At 60.2% G+C, this 23,718-nt stretch overlaps 1 protein-coding gene and 1 pseudogene across 1 annotated transcript in view; both read right to left on the reverse strand.

Annotated features, from left to right (window-relative positions):
• The window catches only part of LOC135288759 (putative lipid scramblase CLPTM1), a 25,770-nt gene extending 17,856 nt beyond the window's left edge, over positions 1-7,914 (reverse strand). Inside the window, 2 exon segments of the mRNA XM_064402152.1 lie at positions 457-750; positions 7,575-7,914. Of these exon segments, the coding sequence (XP_064258222.1) occupies positions 457-750; positions 7,575-7,644 (364 nt within the window). The 5' untranslated portion in view covers positions 7,645-7,914.
• A 1,193-nt stretch (positions 7,915-9,107) lies between these two features.
• On the reverse strand, positions 9,108-22,199 carry LOC135288786 (zinc finger protein 11-like; annotated as a pseudogene).
• Between the last annotated feature and the right edge of the window lie 1,519 nt (positions 22,200-23,718).

A 23,718-nucleotide genomic window follows, 5' to 3' on the forward strand; every position in this document is an offset into this window, starting at 1 on the left:
CCAATTCGGCCCCTCCCCCTCCCCCCCCAATTCTGGAGCCCCCCCAGTGTGGGGGAGGGGCGGGGGGTCCCAAAAAACGGGGGTCAAAGGTCAATGGGGGAGGGGTAAAAAGCTGTCAGGGTGGGTGGGGGAGGGGTGGGGGAGGGGCAGGGACCCCCAAAAATTTGGGTGAAAGGTCGGTGGGGGAGGGGAGACCCCCCCCAAAAATGGGGTCAAAGAGGGGTGGGGGAGGGGTCGGCTTGTGTGGGGGAGGGGCAGGATGGGGTGGGGGAGGGGCAGGGACCCCCAAAATGGGGTCAAGTTCGGTGGGGGAGGGGAGACCCCCCAAAAAGGGGTCAAAGGGGGTGGGGGGAGGGGCCAAGGTGGGTGGGGGCGGGGTCAACGTGGGTGGGGGAGGGGGCGGGCGGGGTGTCCCCAAAAACGGCGCCAAAGGTGGGTGGGGGAGGGGTGGACAACCGAAAACCCCCCAAAAGTGGGGTCGGGGCGGGTGGGGGAGGGGCAGGATCGGTGGGGGAGGGGTCGGGGCGGGTGGGGGAGGGGCAGGATCGGTGGGGGAGGGGTCGCTCTGGGGTGGGGGAGGGGCCGCACCCAGGTCGCTGCCGGTGCCCAGCAGGATGAGCGCCCCCTGCTGGCCGCGCAGCGCCTCGCGCACGGCGCGCGGGTCCCGCGCGTCCCCCACGACCACGCGCGAGGGGCGGGGCCCGGGCGGCAGCCGGGAGGGGTCCCGGACCAGCGCCGTCACCTCGAACCCTGCGGGGGGGAACACACGGGGGGCTGGGACCCCCGGACACAGCCCGAGGGACCCCCAAAATCCGCCCCAAAATCCGCCCCAAAATCCCTCCAGGACCCCCCAAAATCCCTCCAGGACCCCCCCAAAATCCCTCCAGGACCCCCCAAAATCCGCCCCAAAATCCGCCCCAAAATCCCCAAAAAATTCCCCCCAAAATCCCCCCAGGACCCCCGAACACAGCCCGAGGGACCCCCAAAATCCGCCCCAAAATCCGCCCCAAAATCCGCCCCAAAATCCGCCCCAAAATCCCCAAAAAATTCCCCCCAAAATCCCCCCAGGACCCCCGAACACACCCCGAGGGGACCCCCAAAATCCGCCCCAAAATCCGCCCCAAAATCCGCCCCAAAATCCCTCCAGGACCCCCCAAAATCCACCCCAAAATCCTCCCAAGGGACCCCCAAAATCCACCCCAAGGGACCCCCAAAATGCCCCTCAAAATCCCCAAAAAATCCCCCCCAAAATCCCTCCAGGACCCCCCAAAATCCACCCCGAGGGACCCCCAAATCCGCCCCAAAATTCCAAAAAAATTCCCCCCAAAATCCCCCCAGGACCCCCGAAACACAGCCCGAGGGACCCCCAAAATCCGCCCCAAAATCCACCCCAAAATCCCCAAAAAATTCCCCCCAAAATCCCTCCAGAACCCCCCAAAATCCACAAAAAATCCACCCCAAAATCCCTCCAGGACCCCCCAAAATCCACCCCAAAATCCTCCCAAGGGACCCCCAAAATCCACCCCAAGGGACCCCCAAAATGCCTCTCAAAATCCCCAAAAAATCCCCCCCAAAATCCCTCCAGGACCCCCCAAAATCCACCCCGAGGGACCCCCCGAAATCCACCCCAAAATCCTCCCCAAGGGACCCCCAAAATCCCCCAAAATCCCTCCAGAACCCCCCAAAATCCACACAAAATCCACCCCAAAATCCCTCCAGGACCCCCCAAAATCCACCCCAAAATCCACCCCCAAGGGACCCCAAAAAATCCACCCCAAGGGATCCCAAAATCCGCCCCAAAATCCACCCCAAAATCCGCAAAAAACTCCCCCCAAAATCCCCCCAGGACCCCCGAAACACACCCCGAGGGACCCCCAAAATCCGCCCCAAAATCCCCAAAAAATTCCCCCAAAATCCCCAAAAAATTCCCCCCAAAATCCCTCCAGGACCCCCCAAAATCCCCCCCAAGAGCCCCCAAAATCCACCCCAAAATCCTCCCCAAAGGACCCCAAAATCCACCCCCAAGGGACCCCAAAATCCCCAAAAAATTCCCCCCCAAATCCCTCCAGGACCCCCCAAAAAGAAACTCGGGACCCCTAAAATCCACCCCCAGGACCCCCCAAAATCCCCCCAAGAGACCCCAAAATCAACTCCAAAATCCCCCCAGGACACCCCGAGACACCCGGGACCCCCAAAATCCCCCCAAAATCCCTCCAGGACCCCCCAAAATCCACCTCAAAATCCCAAAAAAAATCCCCCCAAAATCCACCCCCAGGACCCCCCAAAATCCACCCCAAAATCCTCCCCAAGGGACCCCCAAAATCCACCCCAAGGGACCCCCAAAATGCCCCTCAAAATCCCCAAAAAATCCCCCCCAAAATCCCCCCAGGACCCCCGAAACACACCCCGAGGGACCCCCAAAATCCGCCCCAAAATCCACCCCAAAATCCCAAAAAAATTCCCCCCAAAATCCACCCCAAAATCCCCCCAAAATCCCTCCAGGACCCCCCAAAACCGCCAAAAAAATTCCCCCTAAAATCCTCCAGGACCCCCCAAAATCCACCCCAAGGACCCCCAAAATCCACCCCAAAATCCCCCCAGGACCCCCGAAACACACCCCGAGGGACCCCAAAATCCGCCCCAAAATCCACCCCAAGGGACCCCACAAAATCCACCCCAGGACCCCCAAAATCCACCCCAAAATCCCTCCAGGACCCCCCAAAATCCACCCAAGGACCCCCAAAATCCCCCCAAAATCCACCCCAAAATCCCCCCCAAGGGACCCCCAAAATCCCCCCAAGGGACCCCAAAATCGAACCCAAAATCCCTCTAGGGCCACCCAAAATCCACCCCAAAAAATTCCCCTAAAATCCCTCCAGGACCCCCCAAAATCCCCCCAAGGGACCCCAAAATCCCCTCAAGACCCCCCCGAGAAACTCTGGGACCCCCAAAATTCCCCCCCAAGGAACCCCAAATCCACCCAGGACCCCCCCAAAATCCCCCCAGGACCCATCCAGGACCCCCAGAATCCCCTCAGGACCCCCCAAAATCCCCCCAGGACCCCCCAAATCCCCCAAAGGGACCCCAAATTCCCCTCAGAACCCCCCAAAGACCACCCAGGACCCCCAAACCCCGCCAGGGGATCCCAAATCCACCCAGGACCCCCCAAATCCCCCCAGGACCCATCCAGGACCCCCCAAATTCCCCCCAGGACCCCCCAAATCCCCCCAGAACCCATTCAGGACCCCCCAAATTCCCCTCAGGACCCCCAAAATCCCTCCAGGACCCCCCAAATCCCCAAAAGGACCCCAAATTCCCCTCAGGACCCCCCAAATCCCCCCAGAATCCACCCAGGACCCCCCAAATTCCCCTCAGGACCCCCCAAATCCACCCAGGACCCCCCAAATCCCCCCAGGACCCATCCAGGACCCCCAAAATCCCCCCAGGACCCCCCAAAATCCCCCCAGGACCCCCCAAATCCCCCCAGGACCCATCCAGGACCCCTCAAATTCCCCTCAGGACCCCCCAAATCCCTCCAGGACCCCCCAAATCCCCCAAAAGGACCCCAAATTCCCCTCAGGACCCCCCAAATCTCCCCAGAACCCATCCAGGACCCCCCCAATTCCCCTCAGGACCCCCCAAATCCCCCCAGAACCCCCCAAATCCCCCCAGAACCCATCCAGGACCCCCCAAATTCCCCTCAGGACCCCCCAAAATCCCCCCAGGACCCCCCAAAATCCCCCCAGAACCCATCCAGGACCCCCAGAATCCCCCCAGGACCCCCCAAAAATCCTCCCAGGACCCCCAAAATCCCCCAGGACCCCCCAAATCCCCCCACCCCCTCTGTTCCCCCCCATTTTTTTTATCATCCCCCCCCAAAAACCCCACCCAACCCCCCCGGGCTTTATCAGAGCCCCCCCAAACCCCCCCAGCCCCCCCAAAACCCCACCCAGGCCTTTATCGGCCCCCCCAAACCCCCCCAAAACCCCCCCTGCCCCCCCAGATAAGCCTTATCAGCCCCCCCAATTCCCTGGGACCCCAAAACCGTCCGAATTTCCCTCAATTCTCAGGGAACCCCAAAATTTTTGGGACCCCAAAACCCCGGGAGCCCCAAAACCTCTCAATTTCCAGGGGACCCCAAATTTTTGGGGCCCCAAAACCCCTCAGTTCCCAGGGAACCCCCAAAATTCCAGGGAACCCCAAATTCCAAAGGACCCCAAAAACCCAGGGAGCCCCAAAACCTCTCAATTCTCAGGGAACCCCAAATTTCTGGGACCCCAAAACCCCTCAGTTCCCAGGGAACCCCAAAATTTCTGGGACCCCAAAAGCCCTCATTTCCCAGGGAATTCCAAATTTCTGGGACCCCCAAAATCTCTCAATTCCCAGGGGACCCCAAAATTTCAGGGAAGCCCAAATTCCAAAGGACCCCAAAATCGAGACCCCCAAATTTCTGGGAACCCCAAAACCTCTCAATTCCCAGGGAACCCCAAAATTCCAGGGACCCCCAAATTCCACAGGACCCCAAATTCCCGGGACCTCCCCAAATTCCAAAGGACCCCAAAACCCAGGGAACCCCAAAACCTCCCAATTTCCGGGGGGACCCCAAATTTTTGGGACCACAAAACCCCTCAGTTCCCAGCGAACCCCCAAATTTTTGGGACCCCAAAACCCAGGGGGCCCCAAAACCTCTCAATTCCCAGGGAACCCCAAAAGTTCCAGGGAACCCCAAATTCCAAAGGACCCCAAAATCCAGAGAGCCCCAAATTCTGGGACTCCCCAAAACCCAGGGAGCCCCAAAATTTCTGGGACCCCAAAACCCCGGGAGCCCCAAAACCTCTCAATTTCCAGGGGACCCCAAATTTTTGGGACCCCAAATTTTTGGGACCCCAAAAACCCCTCAGTTCCCAGGGAACCCCCAAAATTCCAGGGAACCCCAAATTCCAAAGGACCCCAAAAACCCAGGGAGCCCCAAAACCTCTCAATTCTCAGGGAACCCCAAAATTTCTGGGACCCCAAAACCCCTCAGTTCCCAGGGAACCCCAAAATTTCTGGGACCCCCCAAAAGCCCTCATTTCCCAGGGAATTCCAAATTTCTGGGACCTCCCAAAATCTCTCAATTCCCAGGGGACCCCAAAATTTCAGGGAAGCCCAAATTCCAAAGGACCCCAAAATCCAGAGACCCCCAAATTTCTGGGAACCCCAAAACCTCTCAATTCCCAGGGAACCCCAAAATTCCGGGGGACCCCCAAATTCCACAGGACCCCAAATTCCCGGGACCTCCCCAAATTCCAAAGGACCCCAAAACCCAGGGAACCCCAAAACCTCCCAATTTCCGGGGGACCCCAAATTTTTGGGACCACAAAACCCCTCAGTTCCCAGGGAACCCCAAATTTTTGGAACCCCAAAACCCAGGGAACCCCAAAACCTCTCAGTTCCCAGGGAACCCCAAAATTCCAGGGACCCCCCAAATTCCAAGGACCCCAAAATCCAGAGAACCCCAAATTCCCGGGACTCCCCCAATTCCTCGTGATCTCCAAATCCCGGGAACCCCAAATTTCTGGGACCCCCCCAAAACCCAGGGAACCCCAAATTCCACAGGACCCCAAATTCCCGGACCCCCCCCCCCAAATTCCCAGGGAACCCCAAATTCCAAAGTACCCCCAAAAACCCAGGGAGCCCCAAAACCTCTCAATTTCCGGGGAACCCCAGATTTTTGGAACCCCCAAAATCCCTCAGTTCCCAGGGAACCCCCAAAATTCCAGGGAACCCCAAATTTCCGGGACCCCCCCAAATTCCCGGGACCCTCCCCAAATTCCCAGGGAACCCCAAATTTCTGGGACCCCCCAAATTCTCAGGGAACCCCAAATTCCCGGGACCCCCCCAAATTTCAGGGACCCCAAATTTCTGGGGACCAAAAACCCCTCAGTTTCCAGGGAACCCCCAAAATTCCAGGGACCCCCCAATTCCCAGAGAACCCCAAAATCCAGGGAGCCCCAAATTTCTGGGACTCCCCCAAATTCCCGTGACCCCAAACTCCAGTGACCCCAAATTCCCGAGGATTCCCCCAAATTCCCGTGACCCCAAACTCGTGACCCCAAATTCCAGCAGCTTCCCCAAACTGGGGTGACCCCCGGTGACCCCAAATTCCCGTGACTTCCCCAATTCCCTCGTGACTTCCCCAAATTCCGCTTTTGGGGTCCCCCCAATCCCGTTTTGGGGTCTCCCCACCCCCCCAAATTTCCCGGTTTTGGGGTCCCCCCAATTTTCCCCCTTCCCCTTTTTGGGATCCCCCAAATTCCCCCTGATTTAGGGTCCCCCCCCTTCCCATTTTTGGGGTCCCCCAATTTCCCCCCGTTCCAATTTTTGGGGTCCCCTCAATTTACCCCATTCCCATTTTTGGGATCCTCAATCCCCCTAAAATTTCCCCCATTTTTGGGGTCCCCATTTCCCTTTTTGGGGTCCCAAATCCCCCCAAATTCCCGGAATTTTTTGGGGTCCCCGTGACCGTTTTTGGGGTCCCCGTTCCCATTTTTGGGATCCCTCCGTTCCAGGTTTTTGGGGTCCCAAATCCCCCCAAACTCCCCCAATTTTGGGGCCGCCCGTGCCCGTTTTTGGGGTCCCCGTGCCCATTTTTTGGGGTCCCTCCATTCCCGGTTTTTGGGGTCTCAAATTCCCTGAAATTTCGGGGTCCCCGTGCCCGTTTTTGGGGTCCCCGTTCCCATTTTTGGGGTCCCTCCGTTCCTGGTTTTTGGGGTCTCAAATCCCCCCAAATTCCCGGAATTTTTTTGGGGTTCCCGTGCCCGTTTTCGGGGTGCCCGTGCCCGTTTTCGGGGTTCCCAATGCCCAATTTTGGGGTCCCCGTGCCCATTTTCGGGTTCCTCGTTCCCATTTTTGGGGTCCCTCCGTTCCAGGTTTTTGGGGGTCCCAAATTCCCTGAATTTTTGGGGTCCCCGTGCCCATTTTTGGGGGTCTCTCCGTTCCAGGTTTTTGGGGTCCCAAATCCCCCCAAACTCCCCCAATTTTGGGGCTGCCCGTGCCCGTTTTTGGGGTCCCCGTGCCCATTTTTGGGGGTCCCTCCTTTCCCGGTTTTTGGGGTCCCAAATTCCCTGAATTTTCGGGGTGTCCCGTGCCCGTTTTTGGGGTCCCAAATTCCCTGAATTTTCGGGGTGTCCCGTGCCCGTTTTTGGGGTCCCAAATTCCCTGAATTTTCGGGGTGTCCCGTGCCCGTTTTTGGGGTCCCAAATTCCCTGAATTTTCGGGGTGTCCCGTGCCCGTTTTTGGGGGTCCCAAATTCCATGAATTTTCGGGGTGTCCCGTTCCCATTTTTGGGGTCCCAAATTCCCTGAATTTTCGGGGTGTCCCGTGCCCGTTTTTTGGGTGTCCCGTGCCCGTTTTTGGGGTCCCAAATTCCCTGAATTTTTGGGGGTGTCCCGTGCCCGTTTTTGGGGGTCCCAAATTCCCTGAATTTTCGGGGTGTCCCGTGCCCGTTTTTGGGGTGTCCCGTGCCCGTTTTTGGGGTCCCAAATTCCCTGAATTTTCGGGGTGTCCCGTGCCCGTTTCGGGGTGTCCCGTACCCTGCTCCAGCGCCAGCCCCAGCGTGACCCGCCCGGTTCTGCCGGTGGCTCCGAAGATCGCGATCTTCATCCCCCGCGCCGCGAGCCGAGCCGAACCGAACCGAACCGAGCCGAGCCGAACCGAACCGAACGAGCCGGGACCGAACCGAGCCGGGATCGAACCGAACCCAGCCGGGATCGAACCGAGCCGGGATCGAACCGAACCGGGACCGAACTGAGCTGAACCGGGATCGGGATCGGGACCGGAACCGAGACTCGAACCGGGACCGGGATCGGTTTCGGATCCGGGATCGGCACCGGGAGCGCTCCGGGAGCTCCGCGATCGCCCCGGGGAGTTTGGGCCGCGCCCCCGGGCGGGGACTGGGAGGGACTGGGAGGGGAACTGGGAGGGACTGGGAGGGACTGGGAGGGACTGGGAGGGAACTCGGAGGGGACTGGGAGGGACTGGGAGGGAACTGGGAGAGACTGGGGGGGACCGGGAGGGGCTGGGAGGGGACTGGGAGGGACTGGGAGGGGACTGGGATGGACTGGGAGGGATCCCCGGGACTGGGAGTGACTGGGACAAACTGGGGGGAACCGGGAGAGACTGGGAGGGACTGGGAGGGAACTGGGAGAGACTGGGAGGGACTGGGATGGACTGGGAGGGGACTGGGAGGGACTGGGAGGGGACTGGGATGGACTGGAAGGGAACTGGGAGGGACTGGGATGGACTGGGAGGGATCCCCGGGACTGGGAGTGACTGGACAAACTGGGAGGGACTGGGACAAACTGGGAGGGACTGGGAGGGAACCGGGAGAGACTGGGAGGGACTGGGAGGGAACTGGGAGAGACTGGGAGGGACTGGGATGGACTGGGAGGGGACTGGGAGGGACTGGAGGGGACTGGGATGGACTGGAAGGGAACTGGGAGGGACTGGGATGGACTGGGAGGGATCCCCGGGACTGGGAGTGACTGGACAAACTGGGAGGGACTGGGACAAACTGGGAGGGACTGGGAGGGACTGGGCGGGGCCGCCTCGGTTCGCTCGGTTCCGGTGCAGCCGCCCCGGTCCGTGCGGTCCCGGTCTGTGGGATCCCAGTCCAGAGGATCCCAGTCCCGGTGTTCCCAGTTCCCAATCCATATTTGATCCCAGCCCATATTTGATCCCAGTCCATATTTGATCCCAATCTATATTTTATCCCCCGCCCATATTTCATCAAGACAAATGGAGCGAAATCCAACACAGGCATTTCACTGCCAGCCGTCAGAACTTTGAATCCTGGACAGGAAATTCAAATAACAATTGGGAAATAAAATATTAAAAAAATCAGGAGAGGGTCTTTGGGAAGAGAGGGGGCAACTGACTCAGGGCAGGGGTCAATGAAATCAAGGAAGGGGTCAATTAAATCAGGGGAGGGTCTTTGGTGGTCCCCTGCACCAAGGGAGACACTGAGAGAGGAGAAGGCAAAGAGAGGCAGGAGAAAAAGGAGGAGACAAACGCAGTGAGGTGAGAACGCGGCACTCTGCAAACAGAACTGCACGGGACTGAGCACGGACGGGAGAGAAAGCAGTAAGTCTGAGAGTTTTATTTGCTATCAAATACATCCCACACACCCAGCCCCACGCAATCCCCGTCCCTCCGCACTAAATTGGGATCCCACTTGTCCCAGTGTCATCCTAACCCCACGTCACCATGGTGGCTTTGGAGAGAGTGACTTTGGAAAGGGATGGAGGTTTTTTGAGGTGGGAAGAAGCCAATATGAGGTGGCCTCGAGCCTTAATTCCACAATTGAATTGTTTTCAGTGGGACTGAGTTGTTCTGAAGTAACAGACCCCATCCCACTTGGCTTTTGGACTGCAAAGATTGAGAAGAGAAAAACATGAATGACAAACCAAAAAGAGAAGCAGCCAGGTGTGCTCCCAGCATGGATCACAGGGAATGTGGGTCAGCAGGGCTGTGCCCAGCGTGGGTCCTGCAGTGGGGGATGGAGCTGGAGCAGCGCACGAAGCTCTTCCCGCACTCGGGGCACTCGCAGGGCTTCCCTCACCGGTGCCTCCGTTGGTGTTGGGTCAAGGTAGAGCTGCTGGAGAAGCTCTTCCCACACTCCCCACACTCGTAGGGCCTCTCCCCAGTGTGGATGCGCTGGTGGGTGACAAGGGAGGAGTTGTGCTTGAATCCCTTCCCGCAGTCGGGGCACCTGAAGGGCCTCTCCTCTGTGTGAATGCGATAGTGCAGGAGGAGACTGGAGCTGGTCTGAAACCTCTTCCTGCATTTATCACACTCGTAGGGCCTCTCCCCAGTGTGGATTACCCGGTGCCTGATGAGGTGCCAGTTCCGCCTGAATCCCTTCCCGCAGTCGGGGCAGCAGAAGGGCCTCTCCTCTGTGTGACTCTGATAGTGCTGGAGGAGACTGGTGCTGGTCTGAAACCTCTTCCCACACTTGGAACACTCGTAGGGCCTCTCCCCAGTGTGGATTCTCTGGTGCCTGATCAGGTTGGAGCTCAGGCTGAAGCTCATCCCACACTCAGAACACTCGAAAGGCCTCTCCCCAGTGTGGATCCTCTGGTGCACGATCAGGTTGGAGCTGTCGCTGCATCTCTTCCCACACTCCCCACACTCATAAGGCCGTTCCCCGGTGTGGATCCTCTGGTGCACGATCAGGTAGGAGCTCCACCTGAAGCTCATCCCACACTCCCCACACTCGTACGGCCGTTCCCCACTATGGATCCTTTGGTGATTATTGAGGTTGGAGCTGTCTCTGAAGGTCTTCCCACACTCCCCACACTCATAAGGCCGTTCCCCAGTGTGGATCCTCTGGTGACTGACCAGATTGGAGCTGTGGCTGAAGCTCTTCCCACATTCCCCACACTCGTGGGGTCTCTCCCCAGTGTGGCTCCTCTTGTGCAGGATCAGACTGGATCTCCACGTGAAGCTCATCCCACACTCCCCACACTCGTAGGGCCGTTCCCCAGTGTGGCTCCTCTTGTGCCTGATCAGGCTGGATCTCCACCTGAAGCTCTTCCCACACTCCTGGCACGTGTGGGGCTTCTCCCCATCACGGAGCTGCTCACGGACCACCAGCTGCGAGCTCTGGCTCCATCTGCGGCCGCCTTCCCGGCCCAGGCTGGCTCTTTCCCCCTCAGATCCCCGCCAGCTGCGTTTGCAGCCCCTCCTCGTGCGGCATCTCCGGGGCTTTTCCTCCCCGTTGGCTTCCTGCGCCGTGGAGCCGCTCAAAACGGCCTCTGCCACCAGCTTCTGCCGCGGGGATTTGTCCTCCCTGCTCTCCATGCTCAGCTCCTGCTCTGGGGGAGGAAGGACAAGGACAGGATGGCATTTGCCTCCGGGCCACAGGCAAGGCCAAGGAGATGCCCCCAGGCTGTCCTGCAGCCGGGGCCCTGCTGGGCTGGCAGATGGAGCAGCACAGAGGCCAAAGGGGCACTGACTTCCTCCTCACCTGCCTCCGTCTCCCGGGGCATCCTCCTCTTCCTCACAGCCTCCCGGGGGTTGGGAATGGGAGATCCTGGTTTGGGGAGAACAAGGGATGAGCACGTTGAGATTGAAGGTCCCTCTGCCCGAGTCCATCTCCAGAAGTCACCTGGGATCTGGGCTCCAGAAAAACCTCCCAAACACCGAGGTTCAGCCCTAAAAAGCCTCCCAGGAATTCCCCGTCCCTGCTCCCTCCCCTCTGCTGTTGGGGTTCCCCCTGGCCCAGCTGCTGGGGTCACGCTGGCATTGGGGTCCCCCTTGTCCTCGGTGCCCGCCCTCCCCAGGCTGCTGGCAGTGCCAGCAATGCCAAAAGCTGCCCCCTCTTCGCTCTGCCCATTCAGGGCTGCCGGGGCTTTTCGGGCTCCCTTCTGGGCTCCCTTCTCCCCTCATGCTCTGCTCCGGGCTGCAGGGGCTCCAAGGAGTCCCCCCTGCCCCTCTCCAGCCTCTGCAGGCTCCCGCCCATGGCGGCGCTCCCCCCTCTCTGGGCTCCCCGCTTTGGGCTCCTGGGGGACACAGGGCTCTGCTCCTCCAGGCTGCCTCTGCCGCCAGCCGCCACCGCCACCCCCCGATGTCCCCCCGAGGGGCCTTTTCCGCTCGGCCTCGCACTTCTTCATTCTCCAAACATCCCCCCAAAAAACCCACCCCAGCCCAGGGACCCCCGGGATATCTGGGCCGAGCTCCCCCTCCCCGCTCACCTGCGCCATGGGGGCGATGATCCCACAGGTGGGGGCTGCGAATGCACGGAGGGCTCGGCCGCGTGCTTCCTCCTGCTCAGCCTGGACCCGCCTTTGGCCCTCCTCTTCCTCTTCCTCCCGCTCCTCCTCTGCCATCCCCCCGCCTCCTCCTCCTCCTCCTCCCTGTGCCCGCCTCTCCGTCCTCCTTCATCCCTGCCCTTGGCTCCCTCCTCCTCCTCCCGCAGCAGCAGCGACCCCCTCGCTGCCCCGTTCCCGGAGCCCTCGCAGCCCGCGGCAGGAGCGGGGCTGGAGCCGGCACAGCTCGGCACGGGCAGCGCGGGGCTCTCGGCTGCTCCCGGCCGCTGCGGAGAAGGGGGGAAGCCGGCCCGGGCCAAAGGAGAGGCAAACTGCGACAACTGGGGGCCCCCCATCCAAACTGGGCCTTGCTGGGGAGCCTGCCTGGCCACTGCCAGCCCTTGGGGCTCCTCTCGGCACAGCCGGGAGCGGGGAACGCTCAGAGGGCTGCGGGATCCCAGCGCTGGCAGCACTGCCAGGGACTGGGCTCTGCTGGGATCGCTCTGGGATCACACTGGGAGTGACTCGGACTATAGTGGGGATGGACTGACACCATGCCGGAATCATACTGGGTGATGTGCTGGTAGTGAGCAGGTGCCTGTGGGGGGCAACTGTGACCATGTTATTGGGAAATGGGATATACTGGGAGTGACTGGGATTATGCTGAGGATGGCTGGGAGCAGCTGGGAGCAACTGGGATCGTGCTGGGAGCAACTGGGAGTGACTGGCTGCATGCTGGGGGTGATTGGAAACTACTGGTCTTCTGCTGGGATCCATTGGCATCATGCTGGAAGTGACAGGAATCTTACTGCCATCGTACTGGGAGTGACTGGGACTCTGCTGGGTTTGTACCGACTTCAGACTGGGATCAGACTGCCATGCCAGGGCAGTCTGTGATCACCCTGAGGGAGACTGGGATCATACTGGGAGTGCCTACAATCATCCTGGGATTAGAGTGGGTGTGATTGGACCCTGACTGGGCCTTACTGGGAGCTGCATGCACCATATACTGGGACTAACTGTGGAGATAATTTTAGGAACTGGGAGCGAATGGCAGAAATCTGGGGGCATATGAAGCATGCTGCAGTAACGGGGAGTGTCTGAAGAAGCGTGTTTCCTGGGCTCTCAGGGTCCACTCCGGCTAGCTACAGACCCTTGCCCACACGATCCTTCACAGACGACGGGAAAAGATTAGAGAAGCGCTCTCCTCCACGTGGGAAACGTTGTCCTTTATTCCAAGACACACATCAGGCGGACAAACCCATGGGAGAAAAAAGAGGGCTTTCCCTGGCAGCAGGGAGCTTTTATACCCCCGGGATGGGGACGGAGGGAGAGGTGCACAGCCAGTGGGACACCACTGAGGAGAGGCCAGGGGAGGGGTAACCAGGGCAGAGAGCACCAGGGGGTACCGGGACAGGGGAGGGAAGAGCATGGGATAGGGAAAAGGGGTAACACAGCACACAATGTGACATAAACTATACAGTGCCGTATAAAACTATTCTGTGCAAATTCCCAATCACCCAGCGCAGGAGAACAACTAAACTGGTGCACCACAACGTCTGGCAATGACTGCCAGAGTGTTCAGAGCAACTGGGTTACACTGGGAGGGTCTGAGACCATACGGGTGGTGACTGGGACCAGACTGGGAGCCACTGGGAATGTGCTGTGGGAACCGGGAACACACTGGAGGCAAGTGGGAATGGGTCGGGTCCAGCTGGGAGACACTGGGATCATAGTGGGAGTGATCAGGACTATGCTAGGGGCAAGTGGGAGAACTGGGAACACCCTGGATGACAATGGGAGCTACTGGGACTGTGCTGGGAGAAATCTGGATAATCATCAGGGGGGACTGGGAGGGACTGGCCCCTTCTGGGAGCAACTGGGTTCATGGAGGAAGGGAGGAGAAGTGACCAGGCTCACATGGGAGTGCCTGGCCTCATACTGGGAGCAACATGGATGCTGCAGAGAGTGAGGGGAAGTGCACAGGATCTTACTGAGAGCAACTGGGCTCATACTGGGAGTGACTGGGCTGATACTGGGGCAGCCACTGCCGGCCCCGGGACCCCCCAAAAACACCTCCCGGGGACCCCCCGATGTCCCCCGAGGGCCATCTGCGGCTGGGCTTGGGAGCCCTGCCAGCTGCAAACATCCCCCCAAAAAACCCCAAAGCCAGGGACCCCCCGGGATCTTTGGGCCGAGCTCCCCCTCCCCGGGCACCTGCGGGATGGGGGGCGATGCTCCCGGGGCTGCGGCGGCTTCAGGGAGCGCCAGGGCCACGAGATTCTCCCTCTGCTCTTCTGCTGCTGCTGCTGCTGCTGCTGCTCGGCCTCTTCCTCCCTCCCTCCTCCTCCTCCTGCCCCGTTCCCGAAGGCCGAAGCGTGAGGGGAAAGGGGGCGAGGAAAGGGCGGAACCGTGAGGGGAAAGGGGGCAAGGAAAGGGCGGAACCGTGAGGGGAAAGGGGGCAAGGAAAGGGCCGAACCGTGAGGGGAAAGGGGGCAAGGAAAGGGCGGAACCGTGAGGGGAAAGGGGGCAAGGAAAGGGCGGAACCGTGAGGGGAAAGGGGGCAAGGAAAGGGCCGAACCGTGAGGGGAAGGGGCGGGCTCAGGCCAAGGGCGGCAACTGTGAGGGGACACTCTGGGAGGCGGCACTCTGCAAACAGAACTGCACGGGACTGAGCATGGACGGGAGAGAAAGCAGTAAGTCTGAGAGTTTTATTGGCTATCAAATACATCCCACACACCCAGCCCCACGCAATCCCTGTCCCTCCGCACTAAATTGGGATCCCACTTGTCCCAGTGTCATCCTAACCCCATGTCACCCTGGTGGCTTTGGAGTCGAGTGACTTTGTTGTGGGATTGAGTTGTTTGAGGTGGGAAGAAGCAAATCTCTGCTGCTATTGAGCCTTAATTCAACAATTGAGTTGTTTTCAGTGGGACTGAGTTGTTCTGAAGTAACAGACCCATCCCACTTGGCATTTGGACTGCAAAGATTGAGAAGAGAAAAAAACATTAAGGCCAAACCAAAAAGTTGGGCAGCGAGGTGTGTTCCCATCAGGGATCACAGGGAATGTGGGTCAGCAGGGCTGTGCCCAGCGTGGGTCCTGCAGTGGGGGATGGAGCTGGAGCAGCGCACGAAGCTCTTCCCGCACTCGGGGCACTCGCAGGGCTTCCCTCACCGGTGCCTCTGTTGGTGTCGGGTCAAGGTACAGCTGCGGGAGAAGCTCTTCCCACACTCCCCACACTCGTAGGGCCTCTCCCCGGTGTGGATGCGCCGGTGGGTGACGAGGTCAGAGTTGCGCTTGAATCCCTTCCCGCAGTCGGGGCACCTGAAGGGCCTCTCCTCTGTGTGAATGCGATAGTGCAGGAGGAGATTGGAGCTGGTCTGAAACCTCTTCCTGCATTTATCACACTCGTAGGGCCTCTCCCCAGTGTGGATTACCCGGTGCCTGATGAGGTGCCAGTTCCACCTGAATCCCTTCCCGCAGTCGGGGCAGCAGAAGGGCCTCTCCTCTGTGTGACTCTGATAGTGCTGGAAGAGACTGGAGCTGGTCTGAAACCCCTTCTCACACTTGGAACACTCGTAGGGTTTCTCCCCAGTGTGGATCCTCTGGTGCCTGATCAGGCTGGAGCTCAGGCTGAAGCTCATCCCACACTCGGAACACTCATAGGGTTTCTCCCCAGTGTGGATCCTCTGATGATTGATCAGGGTGGACCTCTCGCTGAAGCTCATCCCACACTCCCCACACTCGTAGGGCCTCTCGCCAGTGTGGATTCTCTGGTGACTGATCAGATTGGAGCTCTGTCTGAAGCTCTTCCCACACTCCCCACACTCATAGGGCCTCTCCCCAGTGTGGATCCTCTGGTGGCTGATCAGACTGGAGCTCTGTCTGAAGCCCTTCCCACACTCCCCACACTCGTAGGGTTTCTCCCCAGTGTGGCTCCTCTTGTGCCTGATCAGGTCGGATCTCCACCTGAAGCTCTTCCCACACTCCTCGCACGTGTGGGGCTTCTCCCCATCACGGAGCTGCTCACGGACCACCAGCTGCGAGCTCTGGCTCCATCTGCGGCCGCCTTCCCGGCCCAGGCTGGCTCTTTCCCCCTCAGATCCCCGCCAGCTGCGTTTGCAGCCCCTCCTCGTGCGGCATCTCCGGGGCTTTTCCTCCCCGTTGGGTTCCTGCGCCGTGGAGCCGCTCAAAACGGCCTCTGCCACCAGCTTCTGCCGCGGGGATTTGTCCTCCCTGCTCTCCATGCTCAGCTCCTGCTCTGGGGGAGGAAGGACAAGGACAGGATGGCATTTGCCTCCGGGCCACAGGCAAGGCCAAGGAGATGCCCCCAGGCTGTCCTGCAGCCGGGGCCCTGCTGGGCTGGCAGATGGAGCAGCACAGAGGCCAAAGGGGCACTGACTTCCTCCTCACCTGCCTCCGTCTCCCGGGGCATCCTCCTCTTCCTCACAGCCTCCCGGGGGTTGGGAATGGGAGATCCTGGTTTGGGGAGAACAAGGGATGAGCACGTTGAGATTGAAGGTCCCTCTGCCCGAGTCCATCTCCAGAAGTCACCTGGGATCTGGGCTCCAGAAAAACCTCCCAAACACCGAGGTTCAGCCCTAAAAAGCCTCCCAGGAATTCCCCGTCCCTGCTCCCTCCCCTCTGCTGTTGGGGTTCCCCCTGGCCCAGCTGCTGGGGTCACGCTGGCATTGGGGTCCCCCTTGTCCTCGGTGCCCGCCCTCCCCAGGCTGCTGGCAGTGCCAGCAATGCCAAAAGCTGCCCCCTCTTCGCTCTGCCCATTCAGGGCTGCCGGGGCTTTTCGGGCTCCCTTCTGGGCTCCCTTCTCCCCTCATGCTCTGCTCCGGGCTGCAGGGGCTCCAAGGAGTCCCCCCTGCCCCTCTCCAGCCTCTGCAGGCTCCCGCCCATGGCGGCGCTCCCCCCTCTCTGGGCTCCCCGCTTTGGGCTCCTGGGGGACACAGGGCTCTGCTCCTCCAGGCTGCCTCTGCCGCCAGCCGCCACCGCCACCCCCCGATGTCCCCCCGAGGGGCCTTTTCCGCTCGGCCTCGCACTTCTTCATTCTCCAAACATCCCCCCAAAAAACCCCACCCCAGCCCAGGGACCCCCGGGATATCTGGGCCGAGCTCCCCCTCCCCGCTCACCTGCGCCATGGGGGCGATGATCCCACAGGTGGGGGCTGCGAATGCACGGAGGGCTCGGCCGCGTGCTTCCTCCTGCTCAGCCTGGACCCGCCTTTGGCCCTCCTCTTCCTCTTCCTCCCGCTCCTCCTCTGCCATCCCCCCGCCTCCTCCTCCTCCTCCTCCTCCTCGTCCCTGTGCCCGCCTCTCCGTCCTCCTCCTTCATCCCTGCCCTTGGCTCCCTCCTCCTCCTCCCGCAGCAGCAGCGACCCCCTCGCTGCCCCGTTCCCGGAGCCCTCGCAGCCCGCGGCAGGAGCGGGGCTGGAGCCGGCACAGCTCGGCACGGGCAGCGCGGGGCTCTCGGCTGCTCCCGGCCGCTGCGGAGAAGGGGGGAAGCCGGCCCGGGCCAAAGGAGAGGCAAACTGCGACAACTGGGGGCCCCCCATCCAAACTGGGCCTTGCTGGGGAGCCTGCCTGGGCACTGCCAGCCCTTGGGGCTCCTCTCGGCACAGCCGGGAGCGGGGAACGCTCAGAGGGCTGCGGGATCCCAGCGCTGGCAGCACTGCCAGGGACTGGGCTCCACTGGGATCACACTGGGAGTGACAGGCACTCTAGTGGGTATGTACTGACATCATGCCGGGATTCTACTGGGATCATACTGGCAGTGTGCAGGAGCCTGTGGGGTGCAACTGAGACCTTGTTAGTGGGAAATGGGATATACTGGGAGTGACTGGGATTATGCTGAGGGTAACTGGGAGTAGCTGTGAGTAACTGGGGTCATGCTGTGTGCAACTGGGAGTTACTGGCTTCAAACTGGGATCATACTGCCGTGCCAGGGCAGTTTGTGATCACCCTGAGGGAGACTGGGATCATACTGGGAGTGGCTACAATCATCCTGGGATTAGAGTGGGTGTGATTGGACCCTGACTGGGCCTTACTGGGAGCTGCATGAACCATATACTGGGACTAACTGTGGATGTAATGAGAGGAACTGGGAGCGAATGGGAGAAATCTGGGGGCAAGTGAACCACGCTCAGGTAACTGGGAGTGTCTGGCAATGACTGCCCGAGTGTTCAGAGCAACTGGGATATACTGGGAAGGTTCTGAGACCATACGGGTGGTGACTGGGTCCAGACTGGGAGCCACTGGGAATGTGCTGGGGGAACCGGGAACACGCTGGAGGCAAGTGGGAATGAGTCGGGTCTGGCTGGGTGACACTGGGATCATCGTGGGAGTGATCAGGACTATGCTAGGGGCAAGTGGGAGAACTGGGAACACCCTGGATGACAATGGGAGCTACTGGGACTGTGCTGGGAGAAATCTGGATAATCATCAGGGGGGACTGGGAGGGACTGGCCCCTTCTGGGAGCAACTGGGTTCATGGAGGAAGGGAGGAGAAGTGACCAGGCTCACATGGGAGTGCCTGGCCTCATACTGGGAGCAACATGGATGCTGCAGAGAGTGAGGGGAAGTGCACAGGATCTTACTGAGAGCAACTGGGCTCACACTGGGAGTGACTGGGCTGATACTGGGAGCAGCCACTGCCGGCCCCGGGACCCCCCAAAAACACCTCCCGGGGACCCCCCGATGTCCCCCCGAGGGCCATCTGCGGCTGGGCTTGGGAGCCCTGCCAGCTGCAAACATCCCCCCAAAAAACCCCAAAGCCAGGGACCCCCCGGGATCTTTGGGCCGAGCTCCCCCTCCCCGGGCACCTGCGGGATGGGGGGCGATGCTCCCGGGGCTGCGGCGGCTTCAGGGAGCGCCAGGGCCACGAGATTCTCCCTCTGCTCTTCTGCTGCTGCTGCTGCTGCTGCTGCTCGGCCTCTTCCTCCCTCCCTCCTCCTCCTCCTGCCCCGTTCCCGAAGGCCGAACCGTGAGGGGAAAGGGGGCAAGGAAAGGGCGGAACCGTGAGGGGAAAGGGGGCAAGGAAAGGGCGGAACCGTGAGGGGAAAGGGGGCGAGGAAAGGGCGGGAACCGTGAGGGGAAAGGGGGCGAGGAAAGGGCGGGAACCGTGAGGGGAAAGGGGGCGAGGAAAGGGCGGGAACTGTGAGGGGAAAGGGGGCGAGGAAAGGGCGGAACCGTGAGGGGAAAGGGGGCGAGGAAAGGGCGGGAACCGTGAGGGGAAAGGGGGCAAGGAAAGGGCCGAACCGTGAGGGGAAAGGGGGCGAGGAAAGGGCGGGAACTGTGAGGGGAAAGGGGGCGAGGAAAGGGCGGAACCGTGAGGGGAAAGGGGCGGGCTCAGGCCGAGGGCGGCAACTGTGAGGGGACACTCTGGGAGGCGGCACTCTGCAAACAGAACTGCACGGGACTGAGCATGGACCGGAGAGAAAGCAGTAAGTCTGAGAGTTTTATTTGCTATCATATACATCCCACACACCCAGCCCCACACAATCCCTGTCCCTCCGCACTAAATTGGGATCCCACGTCTCCCAGTGTCATCCTAAACCCACGTCACCCTGGTGGCTTTGGAGTCGAGTGACTTTGTTGTGGGATTGAGTTGTTTGAGGTGGGAAGAAGCAAATCTCTGCTGCTATTGAGCCTTAATTCAACAATTGAGTTGTTTTCAGTGGGACTGAGTTGTTCTGAAGTAACAGACCCATCCCACTTGGCATTTGGACTGCAAAGATTGAGAAGAGAAAAAAACATTAAGGCCAAACCAAAAAGTTGGGCAGCGAGGTGTGCTCCCATCACGGATCACAGGGAATGTGGGTCAGCAGGGCTGTGCCCAGCGTGGGTCCTGCAGTGGGGGATGGAGCTGGAGCAGCGCACGAAGCTCTTCCCGCACTCGGGGCACTCGCAGGGCTTCCCTCACCGGTGCCTCCGTTGGTGTTTGGTCAAGGTAGAGCTCTGGGAGAAGCTCTTCCCACACTCCCCACACTCGTAGGGCCTCTCCCCAGTGTGGATGCGCCGGTGCTTGATGAGGTGGGAGTTCTGCTTGAATCCCTTCCCGCAGTCGGGGCACCTGAAGGGCCTCTCCTCTCTGTGAATGCGATAGTGCCGGAGGAGATGGGAGCTGGTCTGAAACCTCTTCCTGCATTTATCACACTCGTAGGGCCTCTCCCCAGTGTGGATGCGCCGGTGCTTGATGAGGTCAGAGTTGTGCTTGAATCCCTTCCTGCAGTCGGGGCACCTGAAGGGCCTCTCCTCTGTGTGAATGCGATAGTGCAGGAGGAGACTGGAGCTGGTCTGAAACCTCTTCCTGCATTTATCACACTCGTAGGGCCTCTCCCCAGTATGGATGCGCCGGTGGCTGACCAGGTTGCCGTTCTGGCTGAATCCCTTCCCGCAGTCAGGGCAGAGGAATGGCCTCTCCTCTGTGTGACTCTGATAGTGCTGGAGGAGACTGGAGCTGCTCTGAAACCTCTTCCCACACTTGGAACACTCGTAGGGTCTCTCCCCAGTGTGGATCCTCTGGTGACTGATCAGACTGGAGCTCTGTCTGAAGCTCTTCCCACACTCCCCACACTCGTAGGGCCTCTCCCCAGTGTGGATCCTCTGGTGGCTGATTAGGTGGGAGCTGCTTCTGAAGCTGTTCCCACATTTCCCACACTCGTAGGGCCTCTCCCCAGTGTGGATCCTCTGGTGGCTGATTAGGTGGGAGCTGCTTCTGAAGCTCTTCCCACACTCCCCACACTCGTGGGGCCTCTCCCCACTGTGAATTTTCTGGTGCCTGATCAGGTTGGAGCTCAGGCTGAAGCTCTTCCCACACTCCCCACACTCGTAGGGCCTCTCCCCAGTGTGGCTCCTCTTGTGCAGGATCAGGCCGGATCTCCACCTGAAGCTCTTCCCACACTCCTCGCACGTGTGGGGCTTCTCCCCATCACGGAGCTGCTCACGGACCACCAGCTGCGAGCTCTGGCTCCATCTGCGGCCGCCTTCCCGGCCCAGGCTGGCTCTTTCCCCCTCAGATCCCCGCCAGCTGCGTTTGCAGCCCCTCCTCGTGCGGCATCTCCGGGGCTTTTCCTCCCCGTTGGCTTCCTGCGCCGTGGAGCCGCTCAAAACGGCCTCTGCCACCAGCTTCTGCCGCGGGGATTTGTCCTCCCTGCTCTCCATGCTCAGCTCCTGCTCTGGGGGAGGAAGGACAAGGACAGGATGGCATTTGCCTCCGGGCCACAGGCAAGGCCAAGGAGATGCCCCCAGGCTGTGTTGCCCTTTTATTTTCCAGCATCAGTCTCATTAATGGTCATGACAACGGGCAGATGCCAGCAGCTCCCATCACAGGCAGCAGACAAAAATGTAATGTTAAAATTTACTTTAAAGTGTTTTGCCCAATCACAGAAAGCAAAAGCACCCTGACAGCAGTTCTATCCAGGCACTATAAGCACACGCACCTCCAGTTCAAACAATGCTTATTTCAAATACAATACCTACTTGTAAACCTTAAAACACAATACACAGAGCTCCATAATGAAGCTTCAAACTTCCTAATATCTTGCTAGTTATACTTTTCTGCAGGTTAGGGAGTTATTCTCGATGAGCGTTAATACACTCACCATTGTTCTATTTCCCCTTACTGGCTACTTTTTATAGAATATTTCTGCTGACCAATCTTACGGCTGCTGCAAAGCTGAAATCACAATTCTACTGTCTCTGAGGCTTCTCTTTTGATGCTTTCCCCTCTGATTATAAGGATTCCCCAGAGGCACTGATTTCCTCCTCACCCGCCTGCATGTCCAGGGCCATCCTCCTCTTCCTCACAGCCTCCCGGGGGTTGGGAATGGGAGATCCTGGTTTGGGGAGAACAAGGGATGAGCACATTGAGATTGAAGTTCCCTCTGCCCGAGTCCATCTCCAGAACTCACCTGGGATCTGGGCTCCAGAAAAACCTCCCAAACACCGAGGTTCAGCCCTAAAAAGCCTCCCAGGAATTCCCCGTCCCTGCTCCCTCCCCTCTGCTGTTGGGGTTCCCCCTGGCCCAGCTGCTGGGGTCACGCTGGCATTGGGGTCCCCCTTGTCCTCGGTGCCCGCCCTCCCCAGGCTGCTGGCAGTGCCAGCAATGCCAAAAGCTGCCCCCTCTTCGCTCTGCCCATTCAGGGCTGCCGGGGCTTTTCGGGCTCCCTTCTGGGCTCCCTTCTCCCCTCATGCTCTGCTCCGGGCTGCAGGGGCTCCAAGGAGTCCCCCCTGCCCCTCTCCAGCCTCTGCAGGCTCCCGCCCATGGCGGCGCTCCCCCCTCTCTGGGCTCCCCGCTTTGGGCTCCTGGGGGACACAGGGCTCTGCTCCTCCAGGCTGCCTCTGCCGCCAGCCGCCACCGCCACCCCCCGATGTCCCCCCGAGGGGCCTTTTCCGCTCAGCCTCGCACTTCTTCATTCTCCAAACACCTCCCAAAAAAACCCACCCCAGCCCAGGGACCCCCGGGATATCTGGGCCGAGCTCCCCCTCCCCGCTCACCTGCGCCATGGGGGCGATGATCCCACAGGTGGGGGCTGCGAATGCACGGAGGGCTCGGCCGCGTGCTTCCTCCTGCTCAGCCTGGACCCGCCTTTGGCCCTCCTCTTCCTCTTCCTCCCGCTCCTCCTCCGCCATCCCCCCGCCTCCTCCTCCTCCTCCTCCTCCCTGTGCCCGCCTCTCCGTCCTCCTCCTTCATCCCTGCCCTTGGCTCCCTCCTCCTCCTCCCGCAGCAGCAGCGACCCCCTCGCTGCCCCGTTCCCGGAGCCCTCGCAGCCCGCGGCAGGAGCGGGGCTGGAGCCGGCACAGCTCGGCACGGGCAGCGCGGGGCTCTCGGCTGCTCCCGGCCGCTGCGGAGAAGGGGGGAAGCCGGCCCGGGCCAAAGGAGAGGCAAACTGCGACAACTGGGGGCCCCCCATCCGAACTGGGCCTTGCTGGGGAGCCTGCCTGGCCACTGCCAGCCCTTGGGGCTCCTCTCGGCACAGCCGGGAGCGGGGAACGCTCAGAGGGCTGCGGGATCCCAGCGCTGGCAGCACTGCCAGGGACTGGGCCCGACTGGGATCGCTCTGGGACTGACTGGGGCTGTACTGGGTTGGTGCTGACATCGCACTGGGATCATTCTGCCATCGCTGGGCAGACTGACTGCACTCATGGACACTGGGATCATACTGGGATTACACTGTGATCATGCTGGGACTGAGTAGGAGCCTGCTGGGGGCAGTTCAGACCATGTTAGGGGCAAATGGGATATACTGGGAGTGACTGGGATGGTGCTGAAGGTGACTGCAGCAGCTCTGAACAACTGGGATCATGCTGGGTGCTACTGGGAGCAACTGGGATTGTGCTGAGGGTGACTGGGAGTAGCTGTGAGTAACAGGGATAACGCTGGGAGCAACTGGGAGTGACTGGCTGCATGCTGGGGGGGATTGGAAACATCGGGGCTTCTACTGGGATCGTGCTGGAGGTGACTGGGATCGTACTGGCCGTGAGTGCGAATCACTGAGGCTGACCTGGAGTGGTTGGCAGCAAATGGGATCATGCTGGAAGGAACTGGGGAGCTGCTGGAGGAAACTGGGGTACACTGGGAGATACTGGGAGTGACTGGAGTGAAGGTGAGGCTGAAAGAGAGCAACTGGAACCATGCAGAGAAAAACTGGTTTATTCTGGCAGCAACTGGGAGCAACTGGGGCCATATTTGGATCCTACTGGGAGTGACTGGACTAAGCCTGGTAGTATCTGGGAGTGACTGGGAGCAGACCCTGCACATCATCCCCCATACTGGGCCTGACTGGGAGCAAATGGCATCATACTGGGACTGACTGGGTTGATCTCAGAAGCAACTGGAACCGTGCTGGAGGCAGCTGGCACCATACTGGGAGAGACTGGAAGCAAGTGGCATTATACTGGGACCACACTGGTAATGAGG

The sequence above is a fragment of the Passer domesticus genome, chromosome 35 (assembly GCF_036417665.1).
Source record: "Passer domesticus isolate bPasDom1 chromosome 35, bPasDom1.hap1, whole genome shotgun sequence".
NCBI lineage: Eukaryota > Metazoa > Chordata > Aves > Passeriformes > Passeridae > Passer > Passer domesticus.